The sequence below is a fragment of the Asterias amurensis genome, chromosome 21, assembly GCF_032118995.1.
Source record: "Asterias amurensis chromosome 21, ASM3211899v1".
Lineage (NCBI taxonomy): Eukaryota > Metazoa > Echinodermata > Asteroidea > Forcipulatida > Asteriidae > Asterias > Asterias amurensis.
The window spans coordinates 980949-1007993 of NC_092668.1; the positions used below are offsets into that span (position 1 = coordinate 980949).

At 39.7% G+C, this 27045-nt stretch overlaps 2 protein-coding genes across 2 annotated transcripts; both read right to left on the reverse strand.

The window, feature by feature from the left end:
* Positions 1 to 1196: 1196 nt before the first annotated feature.
* On the reverse strand, positions 1197 to 14533 carry LOC139953241 (short transient receptor potential channel 1-like). Its single transcript, XM_071952707.1, has 16 exons — positions 13871 to 14533; positions 13075 to 13193; positions 12272 to 12379; positions 10237 to 10524; positions 9839 to 9946; positions 9263 to 9450; positions 8885 to 9021; positions 8114 to 8253; positions 7246 to 7796; positions 6346 to 6541; positions 5420 to 5587; positions 4369 to 4407; positions 3807 to 3928; positions 3049 to 3625; positions 2303 to 2578; positions 1197 to 1943 (listed from the first exon to the last, which is right to left on the reverse strand). The coding sequence occupies exons 1-16, from the start codon at positions 14205 to 14207 to the stop codon at positions 1602 to 1604; spliced, it is 3696 nt and encodes a 1231-aa protein (XP_071808808.1). The 5' UTR covers positions 14208 to 14533; the 3' UTR covers positions 1197 to 1601.
* Positions 14534 to 15666: 1133 nt separating this feature from the next.
* Positions 15667 to 26234, reverse strand: LOC139953112 (short transient receptor potential channel 4-like). Its single transcript, XM_071952526.1, has 15 exons — positions 26015 to 26234; positions 25734 to 25852; positions 24244 to 24351; positions 23639 to 23803; positions 23055 to 23180; positions 22057 to 22161; positions 21500 to 21687; positions 20844 to 20980; positions 20325 to 20464; positions 19456 to 20033; positions 18586 to 18781; positions 17808 to 17987; positions 17537 to 17575; positions 17025 to 17137; positions 15667 to 16774 (listed from the first exon to the last, which is right to left on the reverse strand). Exons 1-15 carry the CDS (start codon positions 26232 to 26234, stop codon positions 16288 to 16290), a joined length of 2901 nt encoding a protein of 966 aa, XP_071808627.1. The 3' UTR covers positions 15667 to 16287.
* Positions 26235 to 27045: the final 811 nt, after the last annotated feature.

The following is a 27045-nucleotide window of genomic DNA, read 5'->3' on the forward strand; positions in this document are numbered from 1 at the left end:
TGTAGACTGCACAATCGAATGTGTAGAACGTAGGGATCCCAAATTATTGTGTAGTCTTGGGAGATGTCGTGAGAGCGGATCGTGGATGATAGTGCCCTCTCGTGGGGCAAATTGTGGCAAATCAATAAGAGAAGGTCTTCCACCAAGTAGAACAAGATATTTTTTGAATGAGTTGTCAACGTCAACCCACGGTTCTTTTCAGATCCAACACTGATGTCAAAAGAAGTCAACACAGTTTTACCCGCCAACCTAACCTAAACACCCCACCGTGCAAAGTTTCAAATTGATTATCAAACTGTAGTGTGTTTCTTGAACCTTTGTTTCTTGAACCTTTGTTTCTTGAACCTTTGTTTCTTGAAACCCTGATTTTGGTTAACATTTATGTGGCGATTTAGCAGTTTGTTTTTGAAACATATCTACCAACAAACAAAAGAACAATGTACATGCAATACTAAGATGATTATGGTTGACTAGTGCAAGTTTATTATCTCAATTTCACTTACTCTCAATTTAAAAGTAAAAAATGCTACCCGATAACCGAAGTAAACCATTATTGTAACCGGTAAGTACATGTTGTACTTATTATTTCTTATCTATTAATGTGTTTATAAAATAGTTGCTGAACAAAACATAATTTATTTTGTTCAACCTTGCAAACTGATAATTGAACATTCATTTCCAATTCTAATTACCTGAAAAACCTTTTATGGTAATCGATAAGTAGTGCAAATACATGAACAACTAACTTTAGATTGATTCTGATCTGCAAGTTCCTTGTCCATCCAGCATGAGCCTTATTGTTTCACGTTCGGATAAAGAATTATACCACATTAATCATGTTTTGTCAATTTTTTCAAAACCTTGAGGTTGGGGCCTTATTTTCTGATCGGTAAATAGGAAGGAAATTAGTATAAAAATATCAAATTTAAAAGATGAAAAAAACACACATTATAAACAGGTTTAAGTATTGTAGCAATCCCGTTAAAATAGTATTAGCTGCGTTTGAGGTCAAAGGAGTGATGCCCACACACCAAAATAAACAAAAATATTGGTAATTTAATTTTTTTATTTATAAAACTTGTTATAGCATTAGTTGGCCCTCCAAAAAATCACAATTAATGTACATAACAAAAAATATACAATACATAATCTAATAATTTTTAATAAAAATGTTAGCTTACTTATGAACAAGCAACAAATTTAAAAAATAAACAGTTTAAACATCGTATAACACCATATTATTACAGTACGATTATTAACGTGTAAGGTACCCTGAACTGAACAGTAAAATACCAGTAAAAATAGGAAATGTAAAAATTTTATTAATTGCACTACTTATTACTTATATCAACACCGTGCCACATCGCTCACCAAATTCGTCCATGTTAGTTTGTTTTTTGGTAGAGCCCGCCCTCTTTTGAATCACCCTCTTCAGCCCACTTTAATTTTCCCGTATATGGGACAGAATTTCCGGCGGACAGATTTCCCTGGACACCGGTTTAATAAGCATCTTGGTGTTCATGTGTACCCCCATGTACAGTATCTGTAAAGTGCAAACTGAGAACTGTCACTTGCCTCATTCCGTCTCGGTTCATGTTGTTCTATTCTTGTGTAGAATCGTCTACATCTGCGGACTGCTGACTTTCGTCGGCTTCTACCTCCACTTCATCAGACTGCTCCGGCTCCGGTCCTTGCTGTTCGGGTTCCGTACCTTGCTGTTGTTCAGGAGTTTCTTCCTGTTCAACCGACGGCAGTTTCCCACCGGATTCGTCATTCGTCTCGAGCTGTCCATCGGGAGTTATTGCTTGCTGATCAACATTAGAATCTAAGCTTGGTCCTTGAACTTCCTCTTGGCTCAAGCTCTGTTCGGGCTGCTCCTTTGGTAATTCAACATCTGCTCCGGGTTCTTGCATCGGTGTTTTTGCTGATGGGTCCTCCTGTTCCTAACAATGAAAACAGTTACAAGTTAGAACTTCATTTTCACGAAATAATTGTTATATACAGCACGAGACTTTTTAACCACGTACATATAGAGCTACAGCCGCCCATTAAGGACGACGCATAACGGTGTATCATGGCGCAGACTACATGTACATGTAGTTCTATAAGTTTTCAAAAGTTCTTAGAGAGTGGACATTTTGATATCTAAACTTGCCAAATTTCGGCATATTTAACGTAAAGATGGAAAGTCTTATACATTATACCAAAATCCAACAGCTTCCGGGAACTGAACCAAATCTCACGTTTATAACAATGTTTACAGCACTTCCATTCTCAGTATTAATTGCAAATCACATCATACCTTATTTGGGGCCAGAGTTAGTTCTATTTTGCTTGTGATACGTTTGAAAATTCCTATTTGTGGTTGATCGGTATCCCCTGCAGTAGCTTCCTGTTGATCATCCTCCGGGTCCGGCTTTCCTTCTAATTCATCCAAGTCTTTCACTTGTTCCTGGTCTACCTGGCTAGGAGGTTGGCTCGCTCCTTGTGTAGCCACTGCATCACTGTCCGGGCTCGCACCTCGTTCATTGGTCCCTGACAAAACCTGTTCTTCTTTTGTATTGTTTGATGAGTCAGCCTTTACAAAGAAGAAGAACAAATAAATGTTGAATTTGCATCGGGATATGACTTTATTTTGTAGCAAATACAAGTGGGTAAAACCCTCAATCAGATCTAAAAAATTGTCCCTCTTTTGTTTGTACTGTTTGGCAACTGTTCCTTTTAGTTTGAACAGACTCTTTTCTAACTGGGGACCTTCACCCAACCGGGCACCCTATTGTCATCTAGTTTGTTATAACTTTTCTATACAAGTCCCCGGACTGAAGAATAAAAACTGTTATAAAGCTCCAAATGATACAAGGCGCTATATCTTGAGAAAGAAGGAAAACAAGAAAGAACGAAGACGATGTCGACCAGAAAAAGGTGATTAAGGTGGGTCTCGAGAGCCCGTTTGAAGGCCGGGACATTGCTGGAGTTTCTGGTTTGGATGGGTAAACTATTCCATAATGAATGTGTGTACCCACCCCCACACACAAGTTTACTACCTACCTCGCTATTCAAAACTACTTCAATGCCCTTCTTGACCCGCGCTACGAAGCCCAACCGTACGGGTGTCGGTTCTGGTGTCGGCGCCTCCTCGTTCGGAACCGGTATCATAGTTTGGAGTCGCATCACCTCTTGATTCAGTTTCTCCACATCGGCCTCCAGTCGTTCCTTGTCCTCACTCAGTCCTCCCAAGTTAATCATCATGTTTGACCTTTGACCTTGCAGGATATTGATGGTGTCACCTAGACTCGCCTGACGTCTCTTATGCTCTAAATTCTGGGCCGTATGGGCAACTACCATCTCTTCATTCTCTATGCGAAGAGCACTCAGCTGGGCTGTTAGATCCGCAATCATGGTGTCTTTCATCCGGATGACAGAGTTCTGTTCCCCGTCTACGTTGACTGCCCCGGTTCCAAGTTCTGAGGTGTACACAGTTACATCGTCCAGTTTGCGCAACACCTCTTCGGTATGGTCTTCCAATGGGATAAGGTCTTCAAGCTTCTTGCTAAGGTCAAGGGACTTCTTATTTGAGACGCCAAGAGAACCGGCGATTTGCTCAAGTCGGCTTTCAGTCGCGAATCTGTAACAGAAATTTAACGAAATTTCGATTAATTGAAGAGTGTTCTTAGAACCACTATTTCAAGATTGACTTTAAGAATTGTTGAAACACTAGTGCCATTTGGAGTTGAAGTTTGCTTCTACATGCCAGCATGGGTATAAATCATCGGGTCAAAACCATTGGATTTGTTCCGTAACTTTACCTGAATGACTTGACTTCGTTCCTCATGGTTTGTAAATCTCTTGGCCGTAGACCCTCAGAGTTCAGTGCTGAGGCCGATAGATTCTCTTGTACGTACCGGCTGCAAGTGAGCTTCATAACTCGCTACAGACGCAGAAAAAAACCCAGCAATGAAAATTATATTTCGATGTTATCATAATATTTATTGCTTGATTGTGTAGCTGGTTTTCTAGTCTGCTTTATGATGATTGTTTGTTTGGTTTATCATTTTGTGCAAAATATTTGTAATTTTTATGATTTGTATTCATGATTTATTTATTTATGATCTACTTTTTTATTTCTTTTTTTTTTTTTTTTGGGGGGGGGGAGGGGGAGGGGTTTACTTGTACAAGAGAAAAGGAGTGTTAAGGTATGGGAATATTAGGGGGGACACACTTTGCCACTAATCGGGTGGGGTGTTGGTTTTTTGTCCTTATTTTAACTATAAATTTTGTTTGATCTCCTGACTTTATTGGACTGACAGGCCTATGTTTTGTTTAATGTTATAAAAATATTCAAAAAAGAAGAAGACAAAAAATTCTCACCGTATAGTCCTGCAATTCCTTCTTCGAATGCAACTCTTTCTGAAAGTTGAAAAAGTTTGACAGCCATTATGCTATTATCAAACCAACTAGCGTCTGCCCAGTGCTAAAGGGTCGTTAATTGTAATTAAGAATATGTAATGATTAAAAGGTCATTAAGTGAAATATTAAGTTTGACAAAATTAAGCCAAACTAATTTTTGGAGACCACGCTTTATCAATAAACTCCATTTACCACGGAGCTCCAAAATATGCAAAAGCTATTTTGTAAAATCCTTACAAACTGCACTAAGGATATTTAGCCCTGAGGGGTTATTATACTTTAACTCTAAGAATAATGTGCTTTGCATTATGAGACACGGGACGGTTTAATGCACGAGGCATACCCTGTCTTAAATATAGGCCTATACATCACCAAATGCAGTAGACAATTACATTAAAGGAACACGTTGCCTTGGATCGGTCGAGTTGGTCTTTGAAAAGCGTTTGTAACCGTTTTTTATAAAATGCATATGGGTAGAAAGATGTTGTAAAAGTAGAATACAAAGATCCACACAAACATGCCTCGAAATTGCGTGGTTTTCCATTTACCTCGTCGACTAGCACGTCGGCCATTTATGGGGGTCAAAATTTTGACTCCCATAAATGGCCGACCGTGTTAGTTCGCACAGTAGAAGGAAAACCACGCAATTTCGAAGCAAACTTGTGTGGATCATTGTATTCTACTTTTAAAACATCTTTCCAACCATATGCATTATATAAAAAACGGTTACAAACGCTTTTGTTTTGACCAACTCGTCCGATCCAAGGCAACGTGTTCCTTTAATCATCGTGCCCACTGCACATTAACAATAGTATTAGTAGTTTGGAGAATAAACACAATGTGAAAAATGAATAACATCTATAGCAGTGCATTATTGTGTACACCATGCGTGCATATTGTGTTGCTCAATACCACAGGTGTTCTTCAGGCAAAAAAAAATCCCATATCAAAACTAATAGTCAAGTATGGACATAAACAGGTGAGTTTTAAAGTGGAGAGAAGCCCAACTTGCCTCGTTTTCCCTGCTACTTTTTCCCATGGAGTAAATCATAATGAATTTCCGGTACAAGGTCTTGAGGGAAGGAATCATGTTGAAGGGTGGCGGGAGAGTACCAACAGGTTGCATGTAGTTTGCCCACACTGCTGCCCGGTGGAACTTCCACTCAGTGTCTGCTTGTTCCTGTAGTAAGAAAAAGAGATAGAGTTAGAGGGATAGAAATTATGGGCATAATTATGTACTTTGTTGTTATAGTGCCAAAACTTGAAAAATAGTTGTAGCTGTTGCAAACTTCTAACAGACCAAAATGACATAATGCATTAAAGGCAGTGGACACTATATTGGTAATTGTCAAAGACTAACTTTCACAGTTGGTGTACCTCAACATATGCATAAAATAACAAACCTGTGAAAATTTGAGCTCAATCGGTCATCGAAGTTGCGAGATAACAATGAAAGAAAAAACACCCTTGTCACACGAAGTTGTGTGCGTTTAGATGGTTGATTTCGAGACCTCAAGTTCTAAATCTAAGGTCTCGAAATCAAATTTGTGGAAAATTACTTCTTTCTCGAAACCTATGACACTTCAGAGGGAGCCGTTTTTCATAATGTTTTATACCATCAACCTCTACCCATTACTCGTCACGATGAAAGGTTTTGTGCTAATAATTATTTTGAGTAATTACCAATAGTGTCCACTGCCTTTAATGGTCTGGCGTTTCGACCCTAGCATATAGGGCTTAATGGTACTGAGAACGGCTTCATGCCTGTTCCAGATTTACATTTATGATGAGCAATTTCCCTTTCGCTAAAACTACATTACTTCAAATCGTCATCCATACTGTTCATTTTCTACTCTGTCCGCTAATATATGCATTTTGTAATGCTGTGTTAAGTTTCGGCAGTTTGGCAAATAAAAGTGAATTGAATAAATGTCTTACCTCGACACCGTTGTAGGTATTGGACAGCATACCAATAAGAGCATTCAGCAGAATCAAAACAGCCACGATGTGATAACAAATGAAGAGTAAAGTAGCGACAATCTCAGCCACAGCGTGGTGACCCGGGATAACGAGAATGTCGAGTCCAATCTTCCCGAAAAGAGCCCAGTAAAGGTTATACAAGCTGACAAACACCCTGCATGAAAAACCCACCAAAACCAAACATATATTTAACCCCGAGGTGACCTATTTTTTTGTCATAATTTAAAAATATATAAATGTTGTAAAAAAATAAGTCGATGTACGGTAATGCGGTGAGAATGAAAGGACAGGATTAGATCTGGATCTGGATAAATTATTCTCAACCCTCTAATTAGATCCAAACGAGAAGAGAAGATGATGTCCGGAAAACCCCAGAGAATTATTCAAGGGAAACCCATGTAGTCAAGTAGGGACTGAAAACCCCATCCACATGGTGCCCTCGGTGGGATTCGAACCGGGGTTCCACTACCTGAGGTGAAAGGCGAGGCAAGACACTACTGCACCAACCCGACCGCCAACCTAAACCACGCTGTGTGAGGGCAAGCTGCATCGAAGATAATGCAACCATGAATGCTTTGTAAGGTTGGGAGGTACCGGCCAGGCTTCTGATGGATGATACCCACGCCTACATCCGTATGGACTGTAAAGGGGAACCCTGTTTCACCCACAGGAGTAGGTGGCAACGGCACGAGAGATGTGGCATATTTTACTTTACAGTTGAAAGAGAACATGCAACGTTGCATATTATTAAAAAGCCACCTCTTTTTTGATGAATTTTGTTTGTAATTTTGCCTTTCCCTGGACAACCTCGGCTCGTTATTTCAATTCAAATAAAATACAATGTAATAAACAACTTACGATGAAAACCCAGTCAGCTCTGAACATACGTCTGGGTCCCCACCTTCGCTGAGGCACTGCCTGTTAGTCGCCACCCCGGCAGAGTAGAAGGTCTGGTGCAGGCCCACGGCGAATGAAAACCAAATTATGATGAAGACTCCAAAAAACTTCAAAAAGTCATTGGTCATGGCGCCAAGGGAAATGCGGAGTGGTCCGAAGACGTCACTGACCAGAAGGAGATTTAGAAGACGCAAGAACGACACCATGATGGCAATTCCAAACAAAGCCTCTGCAACTACTTCCGGGTCGTACGGGTCCAGATCGTACGCGTCTTGGAGTTTCGGAGGTAGTGGTGGTATCGGTGCGTTGGTCGAAATGATTAGCGGCCCGCAGCCTGAAAGCACACCCATGACGGCCCTGTTCACACCAACCACCACAGTCTCATTAAGTTTCTCACGCAGACCGTTGAGGGTAAGTGCCACTTGGTCCTGTAGCTCAGAGTATGGATTGTTGACTGCTGGATTGTTGTGTGCGTGACGTCTTGAACGAGTAAATATGAAATTCTCTCCAAACTATAACAGAAAAAGATATTATCATCAGTTGCTTCAACGTACTAAGCAGCAAGTATGTTAATGAGAATCTCAATATGGATGAAACTACGGTTACAACAAGCCACGGATGTGTGTTTAAATAGCGTCCACGAAAATATCACCATTATAACAGCAAAAAACAAACACGCCTTGACAAACCAATACAATACCCACAATACAGGCAACAACAAAACATAAAATAAACATTTGTGAACTTCATATTATTAACAATACACAAATAAATACAAACACACCCTCAAACTTAAAATAATGACAAATATTGAAAGCAAGTGACTTACGAGTATCCTGCCGTTCCACTGAAGGACGAAGATGGCTAGAAAGAGGGCGATAATTGCCATCTCGTGCAGGTTGGCGAAATCTGACAAGTACTTGGTCACTCCTTTCTTCATGCACACCTTCATATGCAACCACATCAAACCTGCAAACGGCATTCATATTGTAGGGTTAAATATCTCTCTTTGGACGAACGTGAAAGGTTAGGTTTGCAATAGCACCATGTATAAGTCTATTTTGTGTATAGTGTTGGTTATGAAAAGAACACCAGATACCGTACATAGATCCCGGGTCACATTGATTCAGAAGTAGGTAAGGTCCCACACAGGACCCATAATCTATGTCAATCTGGGCACAATTTCATAGAGCTGCTAAGCACAAAAATTTGCTTAGCAATAAATTTCTTCCTCGGTAAAAACAGGTTTACCTTGTTGCTTGTATTCAGCTGTTGTTTGCTTATCCTGAAAATCACATGGAAATTTGGTTGGTAGCCCTGTTTTTATCAAGGAAGAAATTTCATGCTGAGCAAATTTTTGTGCTTAGCAGCTCTATGAAATTGGGCCCTGATCTTTCCAGAACAGTTTTGCAGTGTATTTTAACTTTGGCATAGGTCTATAAAGTAAAATAAGTTCGACCAATGGGGTAAATGGGAGACCTTTGAACACTAGGTGGCAGCAGACTTTAGAGTCCCCCAAAGTCCCTTTTTGCACATTATCTGCAGTCGAATGACCGAGTACAAAACACTTGCAAGTTGAAACTTTCCTTAATGCACTTACCTAGGATCCAGACCACTATGAGCCACCGTATTACTGTTATAGTGGTTGGATAGTCGTATTTATCAAGAACAGAGTCGACAATCAGCATAGCTAGGAAGGTGAACCCGGAACCAGCTTTCATCAGCATCATGACGTAGCTGTGTATTGACAAGTAAAGTGTGAATCTATGAGTTTGGGTGAGCGACTAGACGGGACCAGAAACTGTGACGTAGCTCTCGAATTAACCATATAATATCGACCATGCTCCAGTGCATGGTTCGATATAAACTGTGTAGTCAACATCCCTGTGCTCTATGGTTTCTGGTTAGTCTAGTCGGTGTAGTCATCTATAATATGATCTTTAAGGGGTAAATGTTGATTTAAAATTCATATACTCACGGCATTCTAGCAAAGTTGACAACCTTCGAGAATGGGAAGAAAATGTAGAGCAGGGAAATGATTGGATATCCCAGGAGGACAAAAAGTGTGAGCAGGATCTGGTGGATTACACCCTTCTCGTTCCAGCTCAGAAGATTCTGGTAGAACTGCGCAATGATCGCCTTCTGGGAATGAGGATGAGCTATGAACTGAGAAGAACAAAATGGGGACAGCCAATTATAATAAGAACAGTCAGTCTTTGAATTAAAACAATATTTTTAAGTGAGGGCGGATTCACCGGGGGATATAATCCGCACTGGCACCGAAACAAGAGCGGTACAATCTGCAGGTATTGTCAAGAGGGGGTCGACGGTGGTCACTAGGTAACATTTTGGGAACTCTGTTGAATCTGGTCCCCTGTCTTTATCCGCAAGATAGGTACTGGTTTCACGTACCCAATCATTTCATTGGATAAACGTGCAGTGACTTAAGCTTTTCATATCGGTGTTTGATTGGTCTGCTCCGATATGACTTGTCATTATTTGCTCTTTTTTTTCTGAGAGGACAGAACAAACAGATTGGGGTCTCTTATTATACCTCTTTCTGTTGATACTTAATCGCCTCGAACATCTTGGATAGTGGATGCTGCATGCCTCTTGAGTCTCGGTACTTGTCGGTGGTGTGGTAGCGGAATAACGCCAAAATCTACAATATTGAATAAATCAATTTAATACGTGTTAGGTAAAAGGCAAATTAAATCAAAATAATAATCACAAGCTCTACTCTAGAGGAGACCTGTAACAAAGCGCGCCCTCTGTCAAGTTATCACCTTGTTACGTTTCGAGTATAAGATAGTGACGTTTTGGACCAAGACTACGACCTACCTCTTCCGTCTACTCTAGGAGACCTGTAGCAAGCGCTCCCTCTGTCAAGTTATCACCTTGTTACGTCACGACAATAAGTAAGTGACGTCTTGGACCAAGACAACGACCTACCTCTTCAGTCGAGCTAGATTGCCCAAGCATCTCTCCCGCAAACACGTCAACGGATTTGGCCATCTCCTCATATTCGGCACCGAAGTCTTCCCACATCACGCTCAGGGTTCGGAGCCTAGCACTCATCTCGAAGGCGTGGCCGAAGACGTCTGTCTGGGTGTTCAAGATGTATGCGGGCCGGGAGAGACCGCGGTAGATTTGGAGGGTTGATGTGGCTTGGGTTAGGGTTACGTCGTCACCCAGACACAAGCTTGGTTCAATGATAGTAGCACCAAGCTCCACGAGGAGCTGTTGTACAAATAAAAAAAGGAACACATAAATTCAGATTGTGAATAGTGTTTGTATTGCCTTAAAGGCAGTGGACACCATTGGTAATTACTCAAAATAATTAGTATTAGTATAATTAAAACCTTTCTTGGTAACGAGTAATGGGAGAGGTTAATAATATAAAACATTGTGAGAAACAGCTCCCACTGAACTGACGTAGTTTTCGAGCAAGAAGTAATTTTCCACGAATTTGATTACGAGACATCAGATTTACCATGTAAAAACTGATGAACCAGTTGTGCCATGGTTTGGTAAAATAATATCATAACTGGTCAATGGGATTTTACATGCTAAAATAATGTTCGTCTTCCTGAGACGAAAATTATTTTGTTACTTGTTTTACTAATTTCTTAAAAAACTACACAACCTCTTAGTAATATTTGAAGGGAAGCTTTCCACTTATCTTCAAACCCTGTAAGTTTAATATTTAAATATGTGGACATTTTGAAAAAGTACCCGAATCGTTTAATGCAAAATTTGAATTTGGATTTCAACAACCAAAGAATCTTTACCTTCTGAACCAAGGAGAAAAATTGTTCGTTAGTCAGAATGTCAAATTCCAGGCCGTTTTGGATACAGGATTGCCCAATGTTAAATTTTACGAGGCATTTTGTTTTCTAAATGATGATTTTAGTTTTAGCATCGCTTAATTAGAGCAAGTTTGTTTGACAATGATAAAGACTTTATGTGTTGATTTTTAACTGAGTAACTTCAGTTGCTCTTAGACAGGTGTTTCGAGCACGTTTGCGTCATCTAACAAACTTTAGAAAAACTCAACATTATCAAGTAACGTGCACAATCTGACGTGCTTAATAAATTCACGGTAGCGAAGTCACACGCGACCCTGTTTGGGCCCCATCATTACCATGTTAGTCTTCCCTTTAACTTTAGCACACTCTTTTCATCTTGTTCATAATAACCTTCCCCCCATCCCCGATCCTCTAAGTCTAAAGAATTCCAGAGATTCAATACACAATATGTCGCATATTGAGCACCAAAATGAGGCCATTATACTGGGAAATAAACACAAGGTCGAAGACTGCGTCAAAAAAAGACAGGCTTAATCTTTAAAGAGTTGTCCGCAAAGAAAGCTCGGAACTCTTTGTCAAAAAAAGACCCGAGCCACAAAGAGCTAAAGTGCAATCCGGCATTATAGTATTGGTCAAGAGTGTTGATGCTCTGCCTATCCAGGTATGTATGCTTCGTTTTTGGAAGGGCAAGGCACCAAGGCATATTCTCCTTGGTGAAGGGCACTCTATGAGGAAATTATAAACGTTTACTGGAGCATTTTAAGGGCGCCGGAGCAATGACCAGAGGACATTGAAGCGATCGCCTTCGTTGCCGCCGTGAAGTATCAGATCTGTCATTAAACCCCATGTTAATAGTTAGGGATCCAGCCTTCTTTGACTCCTTTTTTTAGAAACTGTGGATTTATGTGGATATCAAAATATTAACAAAATGTTAACAGGGCTGACTTGAATTAAAGGCATTAGACACTATTTGGTAAATACTCAAAACAAAATTTAGCACAAAAACTTGTAAATGTTTTTTTCTGTCATTATTATCTTGCAACTTTGATGAACAATTGGGTCAAAATGTTCACAGATTTGTTATGTTATGCATATTATGATGGGATACACCAAGTGAGATTACTGGTCTTTGACAATTAGTAAACATGTCCAGTGTCTTTAATGCAACTGTTTCGTACCTGCACTGCGTCGAAGTTGTTACGTTGAGCAGCGAGAAGGAGAGGTGTTATAGCTGGATGAAAATCATCATTATCGCATTTACCGTTGAGTATCGACTTGCGAAGATCCTGTTAGATAAAATGACTAATATTTGTATTCTTCATCACATAGTATTCACACATAATTTTTATCTTTTTTTGTGCATTCATGCCTGGAGCTTTTCTTCTCTTCTTTTAAGTCAGTGTTTTTTTGTTTTTTTGTCATTGTTAACAATAATGAATGTAAACACGCCAATTTAAGTCTTTTTAACTTCTGTCGTGTATTTTGTGATATTTGTAATAAACCTTAATGAATGAAAATATCCTGGTCCGATTTGTTCGTTTTTTTAAAGGTAAAGGGCGCCGAGACTTGTTCTCCTTGGTAAAGGGAAAATTGTAAATTTCTACTGGAGCATTTCAAATGACACCAAGGCAATGTCCAGGGTGCATGGAGGCAATCGCCTTCGTTACCTCCTTGAAGTATCTTTGGTACAACTTCATGTAGAGCTGCTTTTGTCAATTTTTTTTTATGCCAGTTCGCCCTAAACAATGTTTAAAGCAACTCTTGGTATGAAGCTACAAGAAGAATATGATAAACGATATGAAATATTATAGTATCTAACACCTCAATGAGGTATCCCTTTTTGTAAAAAAAAAAAAAAATAAAATAAAGGGTGGGGCGCCATACGGAAAGTTATCCGCAAAATCGCCTTCGTTGCCTCCTTGACGTATTATGTCTGAACTCAGGTTAAGATTGAGGTACTTTTAGAGGCGTGGCGTCTTACCTTCCTACTTCGTAGATAGCGACACATCGCCACCACAGCATCCCCGAAGTCAGCTTCGATTGCCCGTATGAGGGCATCACCCATCGGTAGGTCATAACTAATTAGCGTGTTGATCACATCTACAAAATAAATATATGAATAAACATACTTAGCTTATGCAAATTGAGACCAAAATTGACTACCAACAAAAATTACCTCTGGTTAATAGTTAATGGCTCAACGCTTCGACCCTTGCAGAATCTTTCTCCAAGACTCTGCTTGAAACCACACTGTTTTTTTTTAAAGCAAAACATAATGATTGCAGGCTTTGTATTCGCATATCACTAAATTTGCTCACCCTTTTAAATTGGTATAATTTATTTTGATTGACATAGATTTATTAGATTGATCTAGTGTTTCCACCATGCTCGTATCCTTGGGTTGGGACAAACTTCAGAGTCAACGACAAATTCACCAGCTAACAACACTTTATAAGACGATCATAGGTGTTATCAAAACCGCAGTGGCCAAGAAAGGGCAACGAAAATCAGTTCAAAACCCAGCATCTCCTCTACCCTCTCCGAACAATCTTTTTTTTTTCCAAAACACTGAAAATTATGAAATGACCTGCAACAATCCCTCATAGATTCCAAATCCCACCAAATCTTCAAAAGTAATTACGTTCACAACTAGACCTAAACAACAACAACAAAAACTGAATTAGACGACGCTCTCCTGACCTCCTTGTCAAATTCCCCAGCGGAAGTTTCAGGTGGAAAACTAACAAGTACCTAGACGAACAATGAGCATACTCTACCTATATATCCATCTGTGATAGCATCAGCGTATAGCGTCAGTCCATCTTCGTTTCTCCAATCCCGTAACCATCCGAGGTCTTCCCACTCCGCCAATAGTGCGTCAAGTTTCGGCCCGTTCCCGGTCTGGGCCAAGTCCCGCACCACATCATACCGTCTACTCTCCTCAGCATGCGGCGAGGGTTTCCCATTCGACACCAAAGCACCACCTTCCCAATCGTACTCACTAGACTTCCCATTTAGATGAAAGCCATTTTGATTTGCTTCGTCGTGGGCGAGATTTCCGTTTGTTCGATGTCCATTTTCAAACCCGTCCATCTCATATGCTTCGTTCTCCATTTTTTTGTTAGTTAATCCTCTGATAATTTCACTGAAGTAAATTCCCAACGCATAAAGCTGGTGGTCCTTGCATATGCCTTGGTAATGCAACTTATTCCATAATTATATCCAATCCAAAGGCACCGTATAAATTACCGTATTGCGATAATTCCCAGAGCAGACGAGTTTGCCTTTACGTAAGAACACGATAATTTGTTGGTATCCTAAAACCTTGAGCAAGTTTTGTCGTTGCTTTACGCTAAAACCAACACCAAAAACCTACTGTGCCAATGCCACTCTCTTGTAAACGCCCTGTCATGTGACTCTTGTGGTTTCAAAGACTGACAAAAGACGCCATAAACATCTTCATTCCCCTGCCCCACACATTATAGTAGGCTATTGAAAAACTCCTTCTAGAAAAAAAAACCCACACGTAAAACCCCACCCAAAACTATACAGTCCTTCCAAAATGAAGAAGGCAATGGGTTGCAATCAACGCAGCTTTGTGATTCTGAGAATGATTTGTGTAGGGCCATCCACCTTTTAACTGTTGTTCGAGGATTACTAATCTGGCAGTCTTTTAAATGGAGTCACTCAACCTGCAATTGGATTTTGTGTTTTGTTATGTACAACGTCTAAACCAAAACCACTGTCTTCTTCTGAGTAGCATGTTCTTGTGTAGAATTATGCCCTACCCATCAAACATGATTTAACTTAAAGGCAGTGGACACTATTGGTAACTACTCAAAATAATCATAAAACCTTACTTGGTGACGAGTAATGGGGAGAGGTTACTCCGTGTGACAAGAGTGTTTTTTTCTTTCATTATTATCTCGCAACGGCGATAACCGATTGAGCCCAAATGGATAACTTTCCGTATGGCGCCACCACTTTTTCACTAATTTTTACAAAAAGGTATATCTCATTGAGATAAATTGGATACTATATTATATCATATCAAATGAAAAAGTGGTGGCGCCATACGGAAACTTTTCCTAGTTATTACCCAAAGTGTTCACTGCCTTTAAACGTTCTGTTGCAAGATGCTGATTTTGTTCTTCTTGTCTGTTAATGTTGTTGTGTTGTTTTTGTGTTGCTGAGCTGCTGTTGTTGTTGTTTCTGTTTAGTTATTGCTACTGCTATTGCTGTTGTTGCCGTGTTGTTGATGTTGTTTGAATTCATATTAAAAGTAAAATGCCATGCTTCAAGCTTCCGCAAACGTTGACACTCAATTTGTACACATGGATGATATGAACCATACTTCTTAACATGTTAGGCCAGTTATAAAGTGCAACCATACATCACAAGCGCAGTGCACTTTGATTTGCTGATACACTTCTTGAAGACAGCGTTACAACTTATTGTCCCCGATCTCAATCTTTTTAATCCCATTTCCAAATAATATTGTGTTGTCAAATACTTATGCCTGCTGTATACATAAATTAATATCAATTAAATAGGTCCTCGTAATAATGATAATAAGATTACATCAGAAATATATCGACAACAACTACCCATCATTCAAAAGAGTTTGCGTCTGATTGTATGAAAATCGTACAAAAAATTTCCCCGCGTACATTTAGCCAAAATTGACCTTTGACACAATTCTGTAGAATCATTATGTAGTGGCTACAGAAACAAATAAAGCAGTGTAGGCCCTCATAATAATAATATTGTTAAAGATAAAATATACCCACCAATAAAAGTATAGCACATCAACATTGTGCATAACATTCTTAGGTTGAATAATGAGGACTCAATACATTGTTCCCCAAGTGTTCTGTTTTCATTTTGTGTTGATGAGGGCGCCCCAGTGAGCGCATCCACAATTTGATTTGTTACTGGGTTGTTTCTAGACTGTTTATCAAACCAACTATAACAGTTCACCAATTGCTTATAATAATAAGGAATATGTAAGTTACTGTTCCACTAGTGTTCTATTCCCATTCATTAGGTTGACTATCTGAGCGCATCCATATAACTTACTACTGTTTTTTGTCTTGACCTTTAAAAAAACCCAATTAACTGTTCACCAATATTATTGCTTATAATAAAAGGGAATAATTTAAAGTAGTTATTGTTCCACCAGTGTATGTTATTTTCATTCACTAGGTTGACTAAGCCCTACTCGACTATCAGCTCGGCTAACCGCTGCAGACAACTCTGACCATAAGCTAGGGTTCTGCCCCCATGCATTGCCACTCTCCATCATCGAAGTTATACGACGAACTACATCCGTCTCTTCGAACGGCTCGGCCTCCGCTGCTGCCGCTTGAGGGCGCGCTGCCGCTGGAGGGCGCGCTGCCGCTGGAGGGCGCACTGCCGCTGGAGGTCGCGCTGCCGGTGGTGGTCTTCTCTGGGGCTGGTCTTGGAGTCTTGCCAAATGTTCAATCCCAATCTTAAGAGCTTCGATGACTTCTCTGAGCTCCTCGCTCCGGTCCTTGAGCTCCGTCGAGTCCGAGTTTAGGCCGTCTGCTCTGTTATCTACAGGGACCAGGTCCTCCAGTTTCTCCCCGACCCCGGTACACGAGTCTTGGGTACGGTGTAGCGACGAATTGTAATTTTTTATGCGGTTTCTGATGAAATATCTGCAAATTTGAAACGGAATGAGATTGAAAACAGGAAGCGCACAAATTCAAATCATCTTATGTCCATGTTTCACATCCAACCTAATTTGCACGCCGTTTTGGGACAGGTACTTGCTTTTCAGAATAGTGATTTCATTGGACACAACGATATAAACATGCAGTGACGTAAGCTTTACATATCTGTGTTTTGATTGGTCTGAGGTGATGTGGTTGCAGCTGAGGCAAAGCATAATTAAAAATGGCGGCATACCTGACAGACAAGATGTCATTCTTCAGTAGAGTTAGATCCTTTGGACTGACTGCATCGGTTTCCGATGATAGCTTGTGTTGGATGTAGCGACTGCCGATGAGTTTTATTACTCTCTGTGCGAGAAAAAAAAAAAATTCCTCTTTAAATAACTGGGTAGTTTTTGTAGGACACATAACACAATGTCCACAGATTACATTGAACGTACAATGGTTTTCACGGTTAGTATGTAATTCAAACTAGTTGCTTTCACAGGAAGGGAACAATTGGTAATAAGAGGCATACCATTCTCTTATCTGATGTATTTCCAATGGGCCCAATTTTATAAAGCCTGCAAGCACAAAAACGCTTTAGGCACAGAAAAGAATTGCTTATCAGAAACATGTTATCCGCCAAAATTGCATTAAAATTACATTACTGTTACTGGTGCCCCACAACTCAGCAAAATAGTATTTTATGCTTAACAGCTTTATGAAAATGGGCCCTGGTGGTAAGCGTAATGGTTCAAAACTTACCGTGTAATCAGCAAGTTCGTCTTTAGCTTGTGAACATTTCTGGAATAAAATAATTAATAAATAAAGTTGAACAATCAGAAAATAGGATCTAGGGTCAACGAATAATAAAAAGGTTTAGGAAAGCTAGGGTGACATTTGAATTTATGGTATTTTATCAATATAAAAAACGAGGGAAACTGACTGGTATTTTGTTAAACTTTTAGTGTTGTTTTCTGAGTTTGATCATTCCCCGGTTTACAAATTTGAGAAAATATTTTCAAACAAAACTTACAAAACTCCTCGGTACTCTTCTTGCCGATTTGACCCATATTCCGACAATAGATCGAAGAAGGCGAAATAGGCATTTCACCGTGGGTACGAGGTTGAAGGGCGGAGGCAGAGTAACGACGGGATGCAGGTACGCGTCCCAAACAACCGCCCTGTGAAATTTCCATTCTGTGTCTGCGTGTTCCTGCAACAAGAAAGAATGGTGGATTTATTCTAACCTTTTAATCTTTGTCATTCTCTTTGGTCGAAAAGACTCTGCTAGGGTTGAAACGCTACCTCCATGGTCAGACCATTAACTTTTTTTGTATTTTTACAATTAATAGGTCTTTTTGTTTGGTTAGCAGTTTGCAACAGCTGATTCTATTTTCTCATCTTATTTAAAGATACCTCAGGCGAATTCCACAAAGATGACAGTAAAGTTAGTCTGATTTTGGATTTTGGACAAAACATAATATCGACTTGCAAGGTAGACATTCACTGCACAAACCAACGGGAGTGTCCAATATCCAATATCCTAGATGTATTAGATAGACAATCACTGCATAAACCTACGTGAATGTCCAATGTCCAATGTCCAATATCGAAAAACAACATCGTATTCTCCGTACAAACCGATATCCAATATCAAATTGACTTCACTATCATTCCGCCAAAGCATTTTTCGGCTGCACGTGTTCTTCTGTTTATGCAGCATATTTTAAGCCAACATGTCTTCCCAAGATTGGGGCGCTATTTTGTGCTCATGAGGTCGTTCAATGGGTTCTAATCTCGACTACACGTACCTCTACACTGTTGTAGCTGTTGGATAACATACCGATGAGGGCGTTCAGCAAAATAATAACCGCAACTACAATAAAACTGGCAAAGAGAAAAGTTCCCACGCCTTCTGCCACGTAGTTTCTGTTTGACAGTTCCAGAGTTCGTGGGGAGGTGTAGCCAAACAACGTCCAGTAAAGCGCCTGAAGTGTCCCGACGAAACTGTGTAACAATCGAACGAAGATTGGAGGAAGATCACACAATCAATAATACACTGCAAAACATTTAGCTCTTCCCCTTTCTATAAAATAACATGCTAATTACATTAAAGCATGCGTATACTACATTGGTTGTGCACTGTATAGAATCACAAACTGGTATGCGTCATGCCATCATTGGTCGCAGAACAAAAAAAAGGCGCAATGTTCCCTCAATTTTGCAAACTAGTTGCAATGTGCGCACGCGTGATATGAAATTAACATTTCAAATGTATATTCGGTTGATTGAACAAATATAGCGCGCCACCAAGCGATTGATTCAAAGAATCTTTATTTTCTAACTTTTGTTTGTATTGGTACGAAGCTCTCGGTAAAGACGTTTGTTTAATTTGCAAAATTTAGCTAGACTTGGTGAATTAAATTACATAATGGACAGGTAGACGACAGTGACGTTCCACAAGCGGCTTCGAAATAATGAATATTTGTTGTGCATTGTTTATGTTGGTGTTGTTGTTGTGGTTGCTACGCCACAGATACTAGAGTAAGGAAAGCCTTCAGCATAGGCTTGCCAGTGTAAGTGTTAGGTGTACCCCGTAAATTAAACACCTAATGCCCATTCAGCCTCGCCGATTGGTAAATTTTATAACAAAAATTACAAGAAAGGAAGTTAAAACTTACGTTTCATAGACGACTTTATTGCTACAACTGTCCTCACTTCCACCATTACTGATGCAGATTAATTTCTCCGTGTGTCCCACTGATACGTAAACATACGTCATCCCAAGAGTAAAAGCCACCCACACGATAGAAAATACGGTCAGGAATTTCATGAAATCGCCTCCCATGCCTCCCAGGGATATCCGCAGTGGCCCAAGCGTCTCACTGACCATGAAGAGGTTGGTTAGTCTTAGTACGGACACCACCATAGCGACGCCATACAGAGCCTCGGATACCAGTACGGGATCGTAAGCAACCCTGGTAATATGCTCCTGGTAATGCTCAGGTACAACGTCCATAACCGACCGAGGAGTAGTCACTGGTAGTTCGTACGTGCAAGACAAGCCCAACAACGTCTGCATGATGGTGGAGTCTATTTCCCCTCGGAGTGACGTCGTCAACCTTTGCCCCATGGAGTCTAGCGACGACGACACATGGTCTTGAAGCTCGATGGTTTCTTTTAGCGTAAGGTAGGTAGAGTTCGCTGCTGCTGCTGCACGGCGACTGCGCGCCTGGTCAACAACCACGTTTGGATTAATCTGTTTTCGAGAATAAAAAAACTCAGAGTAAAACACCAGTAACCAATATACCGCATCATAGTAGGCCATCCAGGCTAGTGTAAAGAATGGTCCCCTGTCACTTTATCCGCAAGGATAAAGACAGGTACTTGCTTTTTAGAACAAGTGATTTCATTTGATACAATGATTTCATTGGATAAACGAGCAGTGACGTAGGCTTTCCAAATCTGTAGTTTGATCGGTAATTATACGGCCATAATAAGAATAGGTCATTGGGGATTCGAACCCACATTGCCCATTTATTTTACTTACCTGTACGTTCCAATCCCACTGTAGGCAGAAGATGGTGAGGTAAAGGCTCACAACAATGGCATCCTGAATCTTAGTGGAGCTTTCAATGAATCGGTTCCCTCCTCGTTTCCATATAAACTGAATGTGGAGCCAAAAGGTACCTGCATGTCGAGAAAGGTCACTATCCAACTATACTTTCTAATTCCAACTACTTTAATGATTAAAACGGCGTATAACCGTTTAGGCAGTTTGAACCATTGACTCGGAATCTTCAGTTAGAAAACATTTATTTGAACATACTTGTGTAAAAAAAAAACAGGGTTTCTCACGGCACAAAATAATAATAAAACAAAAAATAACAATGTTTTTTTATTTTTTTTATTTTTTTTTAAACCAAACTATCACTACAACCTCTGGAATAGTTATTAGCTTTGAAAAAGCATAGTCAACAATGTAAATGAGGTATACACGCTGCCCCAATGATCTGCACACTGCAGTAACCAATGGCATACGTAATCTATTAACAGGGGAATCACTAACCGATGTTCCAAATGAAGATGGTTAGCCGCAGTGCCTCACTGAATTTAGGATCTGATGCTCGCGCTGTAACTCCAAGTGCAACGATCAGCCCGATGAATGCCAACAACGAGGCGAAGTTCAAGAGCATCATTACATACCTGTGGGTTAAAAACATCAACATGATGTAGCATTTAGAATTTTGATAGATGTAAGAATTGCAAAGTAAGTGGTGAACGGTCTCTTTTGATCAGCAGTTAATTGCCAGGGACATTCGGGGGAAAAGACCAGAGTGTCCAAGGAAGTCATTGTCATCTCACATTCATAAACATTCTTGAAACGACAATTTTAACGAATACTTTTAGTGCAAAGGATCATGAAGGTCACAGGCAACTTCTAGGTAAAGGCAAAATCTAGCAATAATGTAATATTTTACTCGGCTTATTCAGATAATTATTTTCACCTACAGATTATTTCCTTTTTACAGAGATTTCAAATAATTTTAATAAATTGGAAGCAACTGCCTGGGGAGCAACTACTTTTAGGAATTTAAACGAGAACCGAAACGAAGGTAATGACACCTGTAAGTCACATAAGAAATTAATTTTTTTACCTAAGATTAAAAAAAACATTGAAATGTTGTATTGGCGCTGTCTTTTATAATTTGATTGAATACTCACGGAATGCGGACGAATTGAATGACCTGCTTCACTGGCAGTAGGATATACGCCAAACAAATCAACGGGGAACATGCTATCACTAGAAAGGCAGTGAGGAAACTATTGATGGCGCCCTTGTTATTCCATGACAGTAGATTCCGGTAGAAGTGGCAGATTAAAACCTTCTGCGTGTGCGGATGCGCTATAAACTAATCAGACCGGGAATGGAAAAGAACAGGCAGAATGAAAAATAAAAAGAATTTGAAAACTCTAGTGTCGCAATCGGGGTTATGTTTGGTGAAATGATTCTTATTGTGCAAAAAGTCACATCATCAATTCCTGTTTGTTATAGGTATTTTGTAGAGGCCCGGGGACATTTTCCAAAAATTAAAAACAAATATACAAGAACAGCTGCAACATTGAAAGCTATCGAACAATAAAACAGGTACCAACTATGTTTTGAACCACCTTGTGTGTCTCAAATAAATAGAACCCTTATAGTTAAACTTTGATGGTGTGTGGATATACGAAAAGACTTCAACATGGCAAAAACAAACACAATGAGAGAGCACACTTACATCCTTCTGATGATACTTAATTGCCTCAGACACCTTAGCAAGAGGGTATTGTTTTCCTTCAGTCCTGTATGTGTCATCTTTATGATAGCGAAACAATGCCAAAACCTGCCGCGAAAAACACACAATGATTTGTAATCTATCTTGCTATTCTCATTTTGTGAAAAAGAAATCTAAATAATAACACAAACTGGGATTTCGGTAAAAAGAGAGAAAAAAAAACCGAGAAGCCGGATGATTGAGTTGAGGTCGAGTTATTGTCTTTATTTTCTCATAAGTTTCCAGATTTAATTTTAACCTTATTTATTGCACTCACTGTTTTACTTGAATCGTTGCACCAACTCTTTAATTGGAAAAAAAGGTAACGTGAAAAAACACCCCCAAAAAACAAACAATAAACGAAATTACACACACTTTAGACTCCCATTAGCTGACGGTTCAGAGTTGCCCGGAAGCTAAATGGTGACCTTATCGTCGCGAGGCTTTTCTCGGGTCTATTCTGATGAATTCCCGGTAGGGACCTTTGTTCCACTGTATAGAAACCCACACAATTGTTTGTATGCCACCTACCCACAAAATACTGAGACTTAAATGGTCATAAAAGACCTGTTATAAGTCAGAGACAGAGAAGAAAAGTGTACAGAACTGGACAACTTTCATTGTTTACTTTTCAAAGAACATTCCATATGAAGAAAGCTTGACACTAGATTGGCGTCAACGATAACAAAACCAAATCCAAAATTTATTAACAACGTTCAGCACAGTTAATACTTATAGAGTGTGTGTACCACGTTTTTCACCTGTGAGTTTCTACTGCGTGTATACATGGAGGTCTAATCCTACCTCCATGGTGTATACTAACTGTGCGAAGAACATGAAAGACGCGAGACTGTGAATTGTTAAAACAATTAATCATTTAACAAAAAAAAATTAAGAAAAACACCTGCTCCCTTATATAAAAGTAATTTATAGTTCCCACCTTAAAAACTTAAGACTTTTACCTCATCCGTGGATGCCGACTGTCCAAAAAGGTCGGCTACGAATTGGTCCACTTTGTCTGCCATGGAATGGAATTCGGCCCCAAAATCCTCCCATGCGTCCCCCAAGTCCCGCAGCTTCTTACTCATCTAACCAACAAAAACAAAACAAGGAACTTTAGGCCTACTGTTTAAGGCATTGGACACTATTGGTAATCACTCAAAATAATTGTTATCATAAAGCTTAACTTATTAGCAATCAATTAAGAACTGTTAATAGTATAAAACATTGTGAGAAACTGCTCTCCCTGAAGTAGCGTAGTTTTTGAAAAAGATGTATTTCTCATTGAAGTATTAGATTACTTCATATCAGCACTGAAGCCCTTTTTGGGCATCTGAAAACACACAAACGTTGTGCAACAAATGCTGTCTTTTTTTCATTCATTATTCTCTAGGAACTTCGACGACCAATCGAGTCCAATTTTTCACAGATTTGTTAATTTATGCATAGGGATACACCAATTAAGTGAGAATACTGGCCTTTGACAATATATTTCCAAACATGTCCATTGCTTTTAAAGATGTATTTGCCATCCACTACAACTTACCCTGAATGCGTATCCAAAAATATCAAGCTCTGTGCTGCTCATCATGTATGCGGGCTGGGAGAGAGCACGATAGATGTGGATGGTCGAGAGGGCCTGGGTCAGGGTTACCTCAGCCCCGGTGGACATCTTAGGTTCGGTAATAGTCGCTCCCAAACCCACCAACACCTAAGATATGAAACACTCTGCATTAAATTCAATGATTCAAAAACAAAACACCAACGCACACAATTGTTTTCTTCTAAGTAGACATTTGCAGAGACCCTCTTAACTTTATGTACAGTCGCCACGTATGAAGTCACCCCTTACAAAGTCACTACCTTTTACAAAGTCACCCCCTTACAGATTCGCCACATATAAATCACGCCACCCGTTTGGGAAATCCTGGATCCGCCCCTGACTTCTTTCGGATTTCAAAAACAACCAAAAGCAAGCCAGACGTTTGCATTGGGCGGGTTGGAAAAAGTCATTAATTCAGATTCAAAGTCAACATGTGAAATGAAATGATACACAATAAATTAGGTATAGATATTCAGTCGCAAAACACAAGGCCACCAGACGTGCCTGGTCAAGCCAAGAACCATCTTTAAAATCTACTTTGAACTCACCTTAACGACCTCGTAGTTATTTTTCTGTGCAGCAAGGATGATGGGTGTAATGGCGGGATGGAAGTCGCCATTGTCCGAAGTTGCATTGATGACCACCTCGCAAAGTTCCTGTTATTAATTTATACAGTTACATGTTATACCGTTAATGTATTTGTGTGGCTGGAATCGCTGCATACCACGATAAGGTAAAAAGAGAATAATATTGGTTGGACTTTTTTATTTTTAGACTCAGGAATATGGATGAGAAGGGAAATATTTGTATGGAAGAGCCGAGGGCGGCTAAATTCATTACACAAATCTGCTTTTGGAGGCACTAATAACTTTTTGCAATTACTGAACATTTTCGTTAGCATAAAAGCTCACTTGAATGAGCAATGAAGAGCTTTTGATAGTATAACACAGCATTGTGTAGGATTGTGTGTCTTTTTTTTCTCCTGTTAAAAGCAGAAACATGTTAAACCCTGCATTTCAGTTCTTTTATCAGACAGGCCCGATTGACATCCTTTGAGGTTGCATGACTCATGGACTCAGAATCTCCGGTTACTAAACACTTTATATACTTTCAAGCCCGATTGCATCTAGTCTTTCGACAAGCCCGATTGCATCTAGTCTTCCGACAAGCCCGATTGCATCTAGTCTTCCGACAAGCCCGATTGCATCTAGTCTTCTAACACCAAATCATTTAAAAGATTCCCCAACAGTCAGTTTCCCTTGTTTTCTTTTTAAAATTTTGATTTGGTTTATTGAGTGCACTAAAACGTCATATGCAGCCAAAGGCTGAATTGCGTTCAAATTACGACGAGTTTTAAATATGCGAAAAAAACCCATATAGGCTAGAGTTACAACCAAATTGTTGGAGTTCACAAAGGTCCTTTCAAATTCAGCAGGGTTTTTTGGGTAGCTTTGTTACGCATGGGCAGGGTGTACATTTCGTTATTGTCAAAGACCAGTGTCCTCACTTTGTGCATCCCAAATTATACCACTGTAAAAAACTTACAACTTCATAGGTTACCAAAAGCCTTTCTCAGATTCACAATTATTGATGAAAATTACCTCTTTCTCATTAACTGAATTTTGTTTTACATTGTTTAATATTATCAATAGTTCTCTAAGTGCTGTTTACCAAGTAAGGTTGTCATTGTCATTCATTTGTTTTCTTCACCCATGCAAGACTCCGAGTCCCTGAACACGCCATTGAATAGTGTATTCCATCAACTTGTGGCACGTACAGACCACTGGAAAAAAATGTTACTGCAATAACACTACATCAAGAATAGAATCACAACGCAACTTGTGTTAAAAAGGCAAAAGTTATGTTCCTGCTGAAAAAAATCCTCAAAATAATAATTAATAGCGCACTTGACTAAGTATGTAATACTATTTGTTCGCTGCACTCAGGTCCGCACCCACCCATAGCTTGGGTCTGGTGTTCTTAACCGGTTGGCCACGACAGTTGTGCAAGTACTGATATATTATATATATATTCTTACCGGACGAGTTGAGAGATATCGGCTTATCACCAAAGACGCATCGTTGAAGTTTTCTTCAACACAACGTATGAGGGCGTCTCCCAAAGGAACATCGTGCTTCAAAAGAGCATTGATAACATCTGTAATGAAATAACAAGATGGATTTTTAATTATTAGTCACACAACACACAATTTTTCTAAAGCATTCGAGTTTTGCATAGTACATGATTTTTAACATTGAAGGACAAATTCACAAACTAGGGTCTGCAGATAAGATTCAAGAGTCGTAACTAAATCCTTACCTAGGAAACCATTTTCGATGGCTGTCGTATAAAGAGACAACCCTCTCCTGTCACGGCAACTCGTTACCTCTAAACCCTCGTCTTTCCATCGGTTCAATACCTCCTGTAATCGAAACCCATCCCCTTCATCGATCTCACACAAGATTTCCTCCACTCGACTTCCATGATCCGTACCAGCTTCCCTCTCATCAGGGTACCGTTCCTCAAGCGGGTTCTCCATGCCCGGTGCTCCGGTGCTAATCCCCGCGTCAGGATATCTGTGGTAGCTAGATTATTTCCAGGAGTTTTGGTGTGAACTTGGATACCAAATAACGTGTCACTGTTCGCCCAGACAGTGCTGTGAACGGGTGCACGCCTTTGTTGGTGTTGACAAAGAGCTTTTTCTGAAGTTATTTTTGGGACTGTTCCCAGCCAAATGGTAGTGTGTCTCTCTTCACCAAAACGCATAAAGTTGCGAAGAACACAAAGCCAATACACTCAGAAAAGAAATTCTGATTGAAGTAAATCTTTATTCACGTGTACACCTGCTATGCTGAACAACTTATTCGTAATTGTCCCCTGCCTCTCTCTCGCTAATACTTCTTTGACCTTGCAAAAATAGTCATAGTCTATAGTGAATAAAGACCCTGAGCGGTCAAGCATAAACTGAAAGACCTTTCTTCAGAAATCTGTCTTGCTTTATGAATAAAACTATTTGGTGACTGCTTTTAACCCCGTTGTATATAGGAGTTATGCCTGACACACTGAAACGTATTCAGCCACTTTTGTTTGCAACTCTGAAAGTTGACATAACCCTTTAACAATCAGAGGTCGGGTGTTTTGTTACAACATAAATTCATAACAACAACTTTTTAAAAACATGCTTTTGCCACAGATGTTGTATACTAAGCAAAGTTATTTGTAAATACTCCAGTTAGCTTCCAAACAAGGTTCGTTTCATGACGTTGGTGTTTTTAGGTGTTTCCCTTTCACGGACAAAGGAACAGAACAAAATATTTTTTTAGTTTTTTTACGTGTTTCAGCCAAGTGAG